The following is a 12,608-nucleotide window of genomic DNA, read 5'->3' as shown; positions in this document are numbered from 1 at the left end:
ATTCTCAAAAACAATTTTCTCAAATCTCTTCCAGAGTTGAATTGTAAAAGTTTGATTTTTTGAAGTTAAATTTTCTACAATTATCGATTTTAGGGTTGCCAAGTTTCTCAAACGAAAAACCAATCAAATCAATCAAACCAGCTAACTTGTTAGACTCTTTAATATTAAAACTAATTCCTTAAAATAATAATTATTATAAATTGTCATAATTTATTAACTTTATCTTAAGACTATTAAAAATTTGATGAGCAGTTTTGAAAATAAATAATATGCAAAGGTTTTAGGGATTCAGATTTTTTTCTCCTTTTTCACCTTTCTTTTTGTAGGCAAAATAACAAATTTTGAAATTTTTATATATATTATTTTTAAATTAAAATTTTTTTTTACAAAATATATTAAACAAATCTAATATTTCTTTTCACAAAATAAAAACAATATTTAAAGGCAATATTTTAAAAGGAATTAATAAAAGAAAGAAATAGTTTTTCTGAAGTCAAACCTCAGATTTATTGTCATCTCTCTTAAATAAGTATTAAATGAATTTTTATATATTATTCCAACTTTCATTGTCCATGCCAATCGATGCTTTACTGTATGATAGGCAAATCTTGAACTTCTCAAAATAAAAAAAGAATAAACGAATAGGATGCGATTCAGTTGGCTGCATTTCCTTTTGCGTTTAGTTAGTCTTCTGTGTGAACTTAGCAGTAAATTGAATTAAAATTTATTGTGAAAATTGCAAAAAAAAAAAAAAAAAAAAAAGCAGACAGAGAAAGGAAGCGCATGGCGATGGCAAACACGGAGCAGGAGAAGGACAAAGAGGTGAAGGAGAAAAGAAAGCAGGAAAATTCCAAAATGCAAGAAACTGTGAATTGCAATGTCGCTGCTTCTGTCGCTGGGTGGCAAATCCAATACAAATAAAATTAAGTAAAAATGCAAACACACATTCATGCAAACTCATACATACACACGCCCCCTTGAACCCCTTGGTGGACCATGAAAATGGTTGGGGATGGTGCTGCTGCTGCTGCTGTTCCGTGTGTTTGCATAGAAATATGCAAATGTGATATTGTCGCTGGGCGACATTTACAACAATTACAATAACAACAACCTATAAGAAGGAAAAGAAGTTGATGGGGGAAGAGGAGGGGGTGGTAGCCACCTCTCTAACTGCGTGCGACATGTGACACGATATTCAAATAAAGGCGGGGGCGTGGCATATATATTTTTGCATAAAAAGGGAAATATGCAGAAGGAGCATCAGCAGCAACAGCAACGGAATACAAGAAAGAAAACGAGCGAAAGCAGCGCAGAAATCAAATAAAACAAATTTGGAATTTTACAGCAGCACCAACAGACGTTCGAGGAATGGGAGGGGAACGAGATGGGGAGAGAGATAGTGAATGGGAAAGATGGTGGTGTTGGACCAAGTCAAAGATGGGTTAAAGGAGCCAGTTGCTGGTTTAGGTCTGCTTTTGGACCAGTCCTCCTATTCGTCCTCCTTCCCCTCCTCTTATGTTCATGTTCCTTAAACTGTCAGCCACTGAGTGTCTATGTGTGCCTAGACTTTGGGTATAGGTATGGGAATGGTTGTGAGTGAGTGTGTGTGTGCGTGTTCGACTCTATGCATGTGTGTTATGGAAACAAACAGACTGACATTCAATTTAAATTCCTATACAAATAATTGCATGAGGATCCAAGTGAGAAAGAGAGAGAGAGAGACAGTGTTAGAGAGGAAGTAAGGGCGGAGTGGAATACACAGGACTCTTTCTCTCTCTCTACCTCTACCTCCTGTCGCCATTACAATGCCTTCGATTATGCTGATTTCTCTAAAGACCTAAATATAGAGAACATCACCTGATAGATACCACAATAGACATGTCCATAGACTTGTTTAACAATAGTTGTTAATAATAATAGATGAACTTTTCGTTGGGCCAATTCTTTGCCACTTTCAGATAAATGTCCATCACTCTTCGTTACACTTAATTGAAGTCTTTGCCATAACAATTGCTAGTGCATGGCGTAATCAAATTGAAAAGGGTATCACATAAAACCAATTGGAATTCTGGTAAGCAATTTTGAGATCGTTTACTCAAAGTTTCAAAAAAATTTTATAACTAACCAAATTTTGATGTCCTATTTTCTATAAATTAAATAAAACTAATGTTAAGGTTACTATTTATTAGAAAGTATAATACTTTATAAATTTTTATTCCATAAATACTTTATAAATTTTTATTCCATTCTTAATGAGAGACATTATACATACAAACATGTTGTTGTTTCCGAGTCAATTTCAAACGTAAATTCATAGCATTTTCCCACCGTTTTTGAACTTGTTGTTTTCAATTCTGATGTTGTAATGGTGTTCGTTGTTGTTTTCTAAGTTAAGTTCGAAACATTTTATTGTTAACCATAAAAAGGTGTCGAAGGCATTTCGTTTAAAATATTTCTACTTCAAACAATCAACTATCTACTAATACATCGAATTGTTCTCAAAATTTTACAGATTGATAGGAAAATAGGAAAGAGCAGTCATTATTACAAATTTATAAGAAAATTTGTAATTACTTTTTATTCTACTGACTCAAAGGCAAACGATTTGAAATCAAATAATTTGCCTCAGAATCGGTAGGATAACGGGTCTCTCGTCCGATTCTGACAAAAATATTCGGAATCAGAAACGAAAACTCATCCTTTTGTTGAAAAAGCCACAATTGCTAAGAACTGATACTCATAATTGGTTTAAATCAATTGGCAAATACATATGTTCCGATAATGTTTGATATTATTTGTAAGAAATTGTGAACAAATTAAAACCATTTCTCTTAGGGCTTGTTCTCAGTTAATTTAAATCGTTTTAAGACTGGTCAAAACTATGTAGTTTCCAAATTGCAACCAACAAAATATATATACTTTAAGTGGTTGAATCAATTTTCAATTTAACTTAACTAAAACAGAAATGATTCCAGGTTGTTTAACACTTTAGAAACAATGAATTCAATTGTTATTCTCTTTCAAAGTAATCCCATATTTTCGAAATGTCTTTAAGACACAATTGAAATGAAATTGTAGCAAAGTCATGTCTGTTTTACTTTAAATGAATATGGACCATGAGCTGAAGATGAGGTGAGGTGAGGTGAGCTGGGACTAAAGATGGCCTCGAGCTGAAACCACGTTTCTTACCCAACTCGGTAGTTTGTCAAGCGGCTTTGGCACGTTTCAATTGTGCCCGCCTAACATTTATTTACTTGATGCCTCAAAATGTCATATTTGCTTTGTGTGACCCCAACCCACCGCCTCCGCCCCTCCCTCATCGCACCACTGACATCCGCCCCCGTCACATTGCCTACAACTCTCTATCTTTCTCTCTCCCTCCGAGAAGTCGGTTTTTGTTTCGTATGTTCCTTTCGTTTACTTCAGCCTCATGTGAATGTGATTTGCATGTTGAAAGGCTTTTGGGCCAGGCAAAAGGAAAGAAAGAAAATAAGAGAAAAAAAAAATTAAACCACCAACCAACAACCACCTCGAGAATGTTTTTTGTCACAGTGAAGTTCCTTTCTCTTCGTCATCTGGGTTTCTTTTTTTTCTCATGTTTTTCCTCTCTTTTTTCGGGTATCTCAAGTATTTACTTATTTATTTCTTATTGAATGAAATTTGCAAGAGAATTTTCCTAGAGTTGTATGCATACATAGTTGTTGGTTTTTTTTTTTACTTTTACCATTTGTCGCTTTCTTCTCTATTTTGATACCCTGTATTTAGAATTAGAATGAAGTAAACAGACTTACACCTTACTGATCTTTAGAGACTTGCCTTATTGATATCTAGCTTGTGTGGTAATCAGCTGTATTATTTGAGTTCCCTACAATTGAGACCATTACGAAATGAATAATATGTTGTCGGCAGATCACAAATTATATGTTCAGAAGATAGGACAAACCATAATTTGGATATCAAATCGATATTGAAGACTTAATCATAAAATGTCTCCAGCTTTTCCTTACGAACTTAGGATCGAAGGTTGCTCAACCTGACATGTAAAATATCTTATAACTTTAAACAACTTTTGGCAATTTGAATGATGATCTATCCATGATCTATTTGAACCTTTTCCGAAAGTCATGTACAAAATTTTCGTTTGCAGAAACTTAGCTAGAGCTCAGATCTTTCTGTGAATATTAACGGCTTTCCTCAGATTAAAATGCCTCTTCTACCTTCTTTAACAATATCTTCCATAGTTTAATTTTTAGATATAACTATAAGCTAATATGCAAAAAAAAAAATTCATTACAAACTTGGCTGAGACGCTTATTGAGCTGATAAAAAACTGTTTGCTGCACACCAATTCAATTGTTAGAAATGTACACTCGCGCTCAAAAAAAAAGCCGATTTCACTGAAAGCTCTTTGCCTTTTAATTTTGGCTAATTATAGTTTAGGCAAATCCCTAAAGTGTTATTAATTATTAAGATATTAAGTATTAGCAAAATAGTAGAAGCCGTTTTTTTTTTTACTTTTTTTGATGTTAAATTTGATGTTTGATGTTAAATTTTTTTTTATGTATATCAACTGTTTAGATAGAGTTATGTTTTGAAATGATCAAAAATATATTGTTAGGCTTGTCCCTACAGGGTATTAAAAAATCGCAGCCTTTTGGTAAACCGTTTCATTCTATCTTTTTTTCGCTTGTGTTGGCCTGGCCCATGTGCAATTTGAAATGTGCAGGCAGTGACGTGGAATAATGCTGGTATGCAAGCCGGGATTCTCCTCTAACAGTCATCCATCTGCAAGGGTTTCTCTTCCATTCGTTTCACTCTTTTTCTACTCTGGCATTTGCTTTTGTTTTGCGGCATGCGATTTGTAGATTTTTCTACCCCCCAAAACGCTTTGGCATTAGATGCAAATAGAACTGGCCCTAAGATGAGAGAGGTCCATCGAGAGAGAGAGGGGGGAGAAATGGAAGGTACCAGTGCGGGGTTCAGATGCCGGACAACTGGTCAACAATGTGCCAGTGCATAAGTTGGCATTATGCAACAAATATGCAGCAAGGATATGTGATATAGAGGCCAATATATGTATATATCTATGTGTGTGTGCACAACTTGTATGCAAAATCCTTGTGGCTAAGGCAAAGGATATGGTTAAGGATATTCGTTTGTATATATATATACATAGATATATGCATGTGTACATACACATTGGCATAGAAAAATGATTGCTACGCCAAAACAGTCTCCAGGCAAATCACTCAACATGAGCCAACATTTTAACCATGTCCATATGAAAATAAGAAGAGAAAAAACAAACCCCCTAAGAAGTATACCAAAGAGAATGAACAAATTCTACTTTGTCTAAGATTTGAATTAAGTCTGATTGTATTTGAAATTTCAATTACAGAGTTTCTTTCTCGTTCACTTGGTGTGTGTTTTGTTTTTGAAATTGAAAGGGAAACTACTTTCAATACTAATCCAATCCAATTGTCTACTGTTAATCTTAATTCTAAATAGATTTTTAAGAAATTTTAAGCAATTTTCGTAATCAGTTTAGTAACTAGCCATTGGATGATGACTTGGACTAGGACTCAAACTATTTAGCAGTCTAACAAATTATGAATAAACTTAGGACCAATTTATGTTTGCATTTTAATTGGCATAACAATGCCAAGCCAAAGGTCTTTACACCAAGACTATCTAGGCAGCAAGTTTCTTTACTAATTTAGATCAATTTCAAATAATTTGAAGTCATTTAAATTGAAAATTGTTTTTACTTGTCAATTTTAAATCAAAATAAACTCTATTTTGTATTATATTTGAACTATTGAATGAAAAGGCACATTTAAAAAGACAATTGTTTCATATTGAACATGTTTTAATTAGCAAGATATTTAGACTTAATGTATTCTTCTTGCACACAAATATCAAATGAATGCAACTTAAAGATACATTCTGGCAAACAAAACAGACAGAGAATTGTGTGAGAAAGAGAGAGGGAAAGCAAAGCAAAGCAAAATGCAAGAGGCTGGCTTGCCTGACAGGCAGTCAGGCAAATTAACTGTCCAAACTAATTAAGTGTGTGAATTCCAATCCAAGTCCAAATACTACCCCATCGTCATCATCATGAGTTTTGGCCATTTTGTTGCTTTCTAATGAACAAACTAATTGCACTAGCAAAACTGCAAAAGTAATCAAAGTGGCAGGCAACACACTGGGAAAGAGAGAGAGAGAGCGAGAGAGAGAGAGAGAGAAAAGAAGTAAGCAGAGAAGGCAGAGTGGAAAAACGGCAATAATAACAAAACTTTGTTCAAGAAATTTTGAGAATGTTGCACAAATATGCGCAAAATGCAAGAAAATATGCTTGGACCCAATACACAGAAAGAGAGCAAGCCCACAGCATATAGAGAAGAGGGGAAAGTTGGCTAAAGGGGGGAGAGTAGTTGAAGTGTTGTTGCTGCTGCTGCTGTTGCCTGTTAGGGCTTATATCAATAATTGCCAAAAGCAAATTGGAAAAGTTATGCGCCTGCAGTTAATGCGCCCAGCGGAAATAGTCGCAGTAAAGAGGAGCTTCTCTAGAGAAGAGAGAGAGAGACAGAGAGGGAGGAAAAGTCAGGAGAGGTAGTCAAAATAGCAGCAGCAGCAGTTACCGCATTCACATCCGCATCCATATCCATATCAAAAGTGCCCAGTCTACACTCACACACACACACACACACACACACATACTCCCATTGGAGGATACATCGAAAGACATTCTCGTTCCTACTTGTTGTCGATATGTATACAAAAAGTTGTTGCACTTTTCGTTCTGGTTTTGATTTTAGCCTTAATAATCACTGCCTTAGGGTATATAGCTTATGCTGATAAAGTTGATTAAGGCAATTGTTATTGTAATTAATATTTAATTCAATCAATTATCAATCAATCATATTAATGTTTCTATTTAGTCTATAAGTTTTAAAATTAATAGCCAAAACGTGCAGAGTGATTTTCTTTAATGATTTTAACTGAGTAAGAACCAAGTAAAATAGTATATATGAGATAAAAAGAAAAATCAATCATTTTATCTTCAATATTCCGCATACGAGTAACATCTTTTATCAGTATATGGTCTGGCTATATAGTTTCCAATCATTTTCCATAAACCCATAAAAAATAGTTGTCTTTTATGTGCAAACCTAATAGATGAGCAAACTTAAGGGTAGATTTTAGATAGAGCGATGGTTGAAAGGTTCTTCTTGTAGTTGTTTAAAGAACAATCAAGTTTTATTATAACCAATTTTTTGAAAGACTCAACCAATCCAATAGCTATAGTACATGATAACCGCTAAATCGAGATGAGAATCATGTCAATGGCAAACCAAGACTAGCGATTTCTTCAGTTCTAAATAATAGTTTAGGATTTTATAGGTATTAAAAGTACAATTTTCTATGTACAAGATTTAAATCTTCAAATAATTTAAAATAAAAGTAAAAAAAAGCTTTTTACTTTGTAAAGTCATAAAGAGCTATTAGAAATCCTCTAATATTTGATATTTCATGTCCAACAATTGTTGGCTAAATATCTATAATTAAGTAATCAAACAATTTTTATTCAAAGAGTATTTCTGCTTCGTCTTTTATATATCTAAGTAAACTTGTTTTGTTTTTGGCTTATTTTTTGCCCAGCAAAACTTGAGACTTGGTTCAAATTTTGAAGTAGTTCTTAAGATATTTGCCATTGGCATAGAATCGATTTGAATTTCGTTACTTTTTGGGCATTATTAAAATTGCGGCTCAACTTTTGCCCCAAAGCAAAAACAAAAAGTTTCATTATTTTGGCAATGGCAGTGATTATAATTTTTTTTGGTTTTTTGAGTTGTAAGCAGATTTTACGTATCATTGAATTGATATAATTTGATAATTAATACTAAGTATAATGATGATTATTGGCCCAAAGCTGTACACTTATATATAAGTGTTGTATATATGTATATATGTATATATGTTATATATATAAAGCTGTTGCTGAAAATGTAGAGACAGAATCAAGTGAAATATAGCTCAGATATTATGACAGTTCCATTGGTGTTTAGCCTAATATTGGCCACTGTAGAGGTAAGTTCTTTCCGTTTTGTTACTGGAGTCTTTTTTTTAAAGAGTTATGTCCTTGTTTGTGGGATAGTGCCGCTATGCGAAAATCAATTTGAATCTTGGCCTCACTGTGACCATTGATGCCCCACGTCAACTCGACGAGGATATGATACACATTTGTTCCCAACAAACAGAAATCTCCCTTGAGGAATTACAGAAATTCCAGCAACCCGATGTCAAGGTCAATGCCTCGGAGGCCACACAATGCTTCACCCACTGTCTGTACGAGCAAATGGGACTCATGCACGATGGCGTGTTTGTGGAAAAGGATTTCCTTGGTTTCCTCTCGGATGTGAGTAATCCCAATACCTGGCCACAGCGACAATGCCACAACCTTAAGGGCGACAACAAATGCGAAACGGCCTATAAAATTCATCAATGCATCATGAAATTGAAGCGGGAGCAGAATTTTGAGCGAGACCATGCTTTCGATGGGGATGGGGACCCGACGACTTCTGTAACGCCGACCGAGCAACTCAATATGCCCTAAATGAGAGTTGCTATCAAACTATATTCCATATTTCATAATCCATTCTTTTTGGTATTTTGTCCAATTTATTGTTTTGTCTACTTTACTACGGTTTTGAGTTACATAAGTATATAACATGTGTATATATATAATAAATTTACTTAACCAACAATTTTAGACTGTTTTTTCAACAATCAACCGTTTGGGTTCGGTTTCATATTTTAAATGAAACTGTTTTGTTAAGTTTTGAGAAGATTTTTGTTTAGTTTGTTTTCTTTTACAAACATATTCTATCTTACACGGTTAATAATATTTAAACTAATATGTATTTGATAATACATACATATATGTAGGTTAGACCCAATGTTTTTATTCTTTAACTACTTATTATTTTTCGTAATTTCTTGATCTACTTCTATTGAGGTAATATACGATATATCTTTTACTTATTTTCCAGGTGAATATTATTAAAAAATCTCGCAATCGGAGCTTACATCCACAAATTTGTATTAGGAATTATAATTCCACACTTAGCATTTCGAAGCCTTTTTTGTCAAAAATGTTTTTGAGGAGTCTTCTTTGAGTCATTTTGATGATCAAAATATGATTTATTTTAAGCGCGATTAAAAGAAGACTCAAAAGTTGATTTACTTTAAGTAAAAACAAAATATATATGATTTAATTATGACTCGAAATTGATTAAAACATGGGGTCATAAGCAACTCTTCAAGACGAATGGGTCACTTATGATCAGAAAATGAGATTAGTTATGATCATTTTAATCAGCAAGACGACTCAAAAAAAAAGTCTAATATGATTGGAAATGCTTGTTAAGTTTGTATGCAGTGTTTTTCAAAATTAAGTTAAAATTTTAATATTTTTATGAAATTTTGATTCAAATAGTTTAAATGAAAATAAAGCGATGAGATTAAGAGGCGATTGTATATATATTATAAATTTGTTAAACTAGACTTAGCTTGAATTCCTTTTAATATATGATTTAGTATGTAGACTAGATATTTCGTTTTAATTTATCTACTAATTTGAGTTGAATGAACTGTCTTTTATCTGCACTGATTTTAACATATTGAAACCACTTGAGTTTGGTCTTTGTCCAGTCGATTCATTAGCTTTGTTAGTCGTTTACTGGCCGTTAGACCGCATATTCAATTTGATTTGATTTTTCAATGCGCGTTTTTCATGGAAATTTTGCCACTTAGCCACTTGTTAACCTCTAAGCATCAGAGTTATAGGCAATACGTTGATTTCAGTAAATGGTGCTAATGCCCAAAGCTGAAGAGAGACAGAGACAGAGAGAAAGAGAGGGAGAAAGAGAGAAAGGAAGTTGGAGATGGAGAAAGAGATAGAGAGTGAGATCGAAGTACAGCAACTTCCTAGAATTTCAAGTGGAATTTTTCTAGCATTTTCTGTGGTTCCGTTTTTTTTTTTTTTTTTTTGCAATTATTTTGCCAGCCCCACTTGACTTTAAATTGTCGCCATTTGTGCTGTGACCACCTGAACCTGGTCAGGATTGACTCCCTTTTTGCGCTCTTTGGGATTTTCTCTTCCTTTTCTTTTTTTTTTTCTCTGTGGCTCATTCTGGGTGCATTTTAATTTGCGGGACTTGCGCCAGCAACGACAATTGTTAAGCAAAAGTGGCTAATTTGAAATTCTTTTGAGCCAAAAAGTGTGCGCAAAAATTTTTTGAATGTCAACTTGACATGGCGACGCTTCTTAACGGCAGCAACTGCAGCTGCTGCGACCTCACTTTCGAATCCCCTTCCTTGCCCCGCACTCCATACTGCTTGCCTGGTCTCCTCAACTCTCTTCCGTCTCCCCTCGCTCTCTCATCCTCGTCTGGTTCTACGTCTGCCCTTTTTGGAGCCCTTTGTCTTTGTGTCACGCGGCATGAAATTGAATTTCGGTCTGCAGCAGGCGACAAAAACCCAGCCAATTGGCCTCGTGCTCCATCCTCCGTTTTTATCCTAGCTTTAGCTGCCCCTCTCTATTCTATCATTTCTCTCTCTCCCTCTCTCTCTCTCTGGGTAAGTCTTCAATTATGGGCCACCATTTTGACACTCATACAGCGTAATTCGAAATGAATGAGAAATTCTTTTCTTCATGAGTTCCAGTTGTTGTTTCTGTTTTCCTTCTCTCGTTGTTGTTGTTGTTTTCGGTGAGCTTGAATTTCAATTTACACAAGTCTCAGCTGCCCCTCTCTCTCTCTTTATCTCTTTCTTTTTCTCTGTCTATGTCTCTGCGTCTCACTGTCTCTCTGTTGTCTCGCAAAACTCTCTCTTGTCTCTCCTCGGCCTTTTGTTAAACTTTCATCTTAAGTTGGATTTTTTCATACCCTTTGTCAAAGAAGTGTACACAAACTTTTTAATTTATTTTATACTTTTTGTCGTTTAGTATTTAAGAATGTAAATATTTTTAGTTTATTTACTTACTCTATGAAAATATTAGTCACGTGTAATTCTTCTTTTGAATTTATCTGCTGCACTATGGGGTATAAGACCAATATTTTGGTACAATAAAGAAATGCATTTCTGCTTTTTATGATTATTAAATTGAAAATCATTAAATTAATTAAGTAACTTATGTCTATCATTGCAGCTTCTATTTAGCTCGTTTTATCTGCTTGAATTTGAATTTAAGATTGGAAAATGTAATTTCCTTACATGAAAAATAAAAGCACATCTATTGAGCAGTAATCAAAATAACTAATAAACATACTACTTGATTTTGGTATAAATCAAATAAATCTAAAACAGCAATTAAGTTGATGTAGTAATAAATAAGTAAAAGAAAGAAAGAATTATCTTTTTGTGTTTAAGCTTTTTTAAACTTAGCTTTATATATTATTGTACAGAATTTAGATACTTTACGAATTTATAAAATCATTTAACTAACTTAATCAAAAAGCTTAAAACTGTATTTAATATCAGCTTTAATTAGGTGAATTTTTCGATCTGATACATCTGTTCTAAGTCTCGATTATCTGTTTTTCGCAACTAAAAAATATAAAATACATTAATAGTTATATTAAAAAATATTTCAATTATAAATTGGTATTTTGTTTACGTTGTTTTCAATGTATAGAGTATTTAAAATGCTGATGCAGACAATGTTAATCATTTGCCTTTATTTTTTTTTGTGTTTTATTTGTTCGTTTTGTTGGTTTGTTTGGTTCGGTTGGTTTTGGTCTGCATCTTTAGCTCTTCAGTTCTTCAGTTGAGCCGTTCAGTTCAGTTGTTTTTGTGGTTAAATGTAAATTTTATTGAATTCAACTCTTTTTGTATGTGTCTGTCTGAGCGTTAAAGAGGAAATTGCATAATTATGCATTCTTCCATTTTTATCCTCTCCCTCCAAACACCCACAGACAGTTAGCTGAACCCGATCCCAATTCGAATCCTTAACCCAACCCCTTGGAAGCTAATCTTGAGAGATACCAAATGCAAATGGCTTTTTTCTTTGAATGTGGAATAGAAGCATTCGCAGCATAGAAAAGAGAAGAAAAGAAAAAGGATCACAAGTAACTTATTGGACAAAGGCCTCCAGCTAGGAGCATAGGGTGTGTTGGTGGTGGTGTTGGGTGGTGTTTGGTGGTGTTTGGTGGTTGGAATATGTAAGAGGCTTTCTTTCCTTATCTAACCAGACGGATACTGAAGTCGTCAGAGATGGAGATAAAAGACCTCTTCCCGTTCATCTTCCACATTCGAATTGGTCATTTATATTGTATACATTTATGCAACATTTCAATCATTAATAAATCAATTAAAATAAATTGGAATTTTGTGCGCTGATGTTGAACGGGTAAAATTGTTCGCTTGTTGTTGACTCTTTATATCTTTTTTTCTCTCTTTCCCTCTCTCTCTCTGAGTTTTCTGGTGATGGATTCGCGTTCCATGCCATTTAATGCAATTACGCAAAGTCCGCGATATAAATCAAAAAAACAAAAAAAAAGATACACGCAGAAAAAATCAGAGAAAAAAATTGTATAATTCCAGCC

The 12,608-nt window shown here is 33.9% G+C and overlaps 1 protein-coding gene across 1 annotated transcript; it reads left to right on the top strand.

Moving 5' to 3' along the window:
* Positions 1–1,009: 1,009 nt before the first annotated feature.
* Positions 1,010–8,617, top strand: LOC6638221 (general odorant-binding protein 56h; the record flags this gene model as incomplete). Its single annotated transcript, XM_002061490.3, is given in 2 exon segments — positions 1,010–1,032; positions 8,134–8,617. Coding segments are annotated over 2 exon segments (507 nt in total), but the record flags the coding sequence as incomplete, so codon positions are not given.
* Between the last annotated feature and the right edge of the window lie 3,991 nt (positions 8,618–12,608).

The sequence above is a fragment of the Drosophila willistoni genome (assembly GCF_018902025.1).
Source record: "Drosophila willistoni isolate 14030-0811.24 chromosome 2L unlocalized genomic scaffold, UCI_dwil_1.1 Seg139, whole genome shotgun sequence".
NCBI lineage: Eukaryota > Metazoa > Arthropoda > Insecta > Diptera > Drosophilidae > Drosophila > Drosophila willistoni.
Note: the sequence above shows the minus strand (reverse complement) of the source record. Positions and strands in the feature narration are given on the sequence as shown.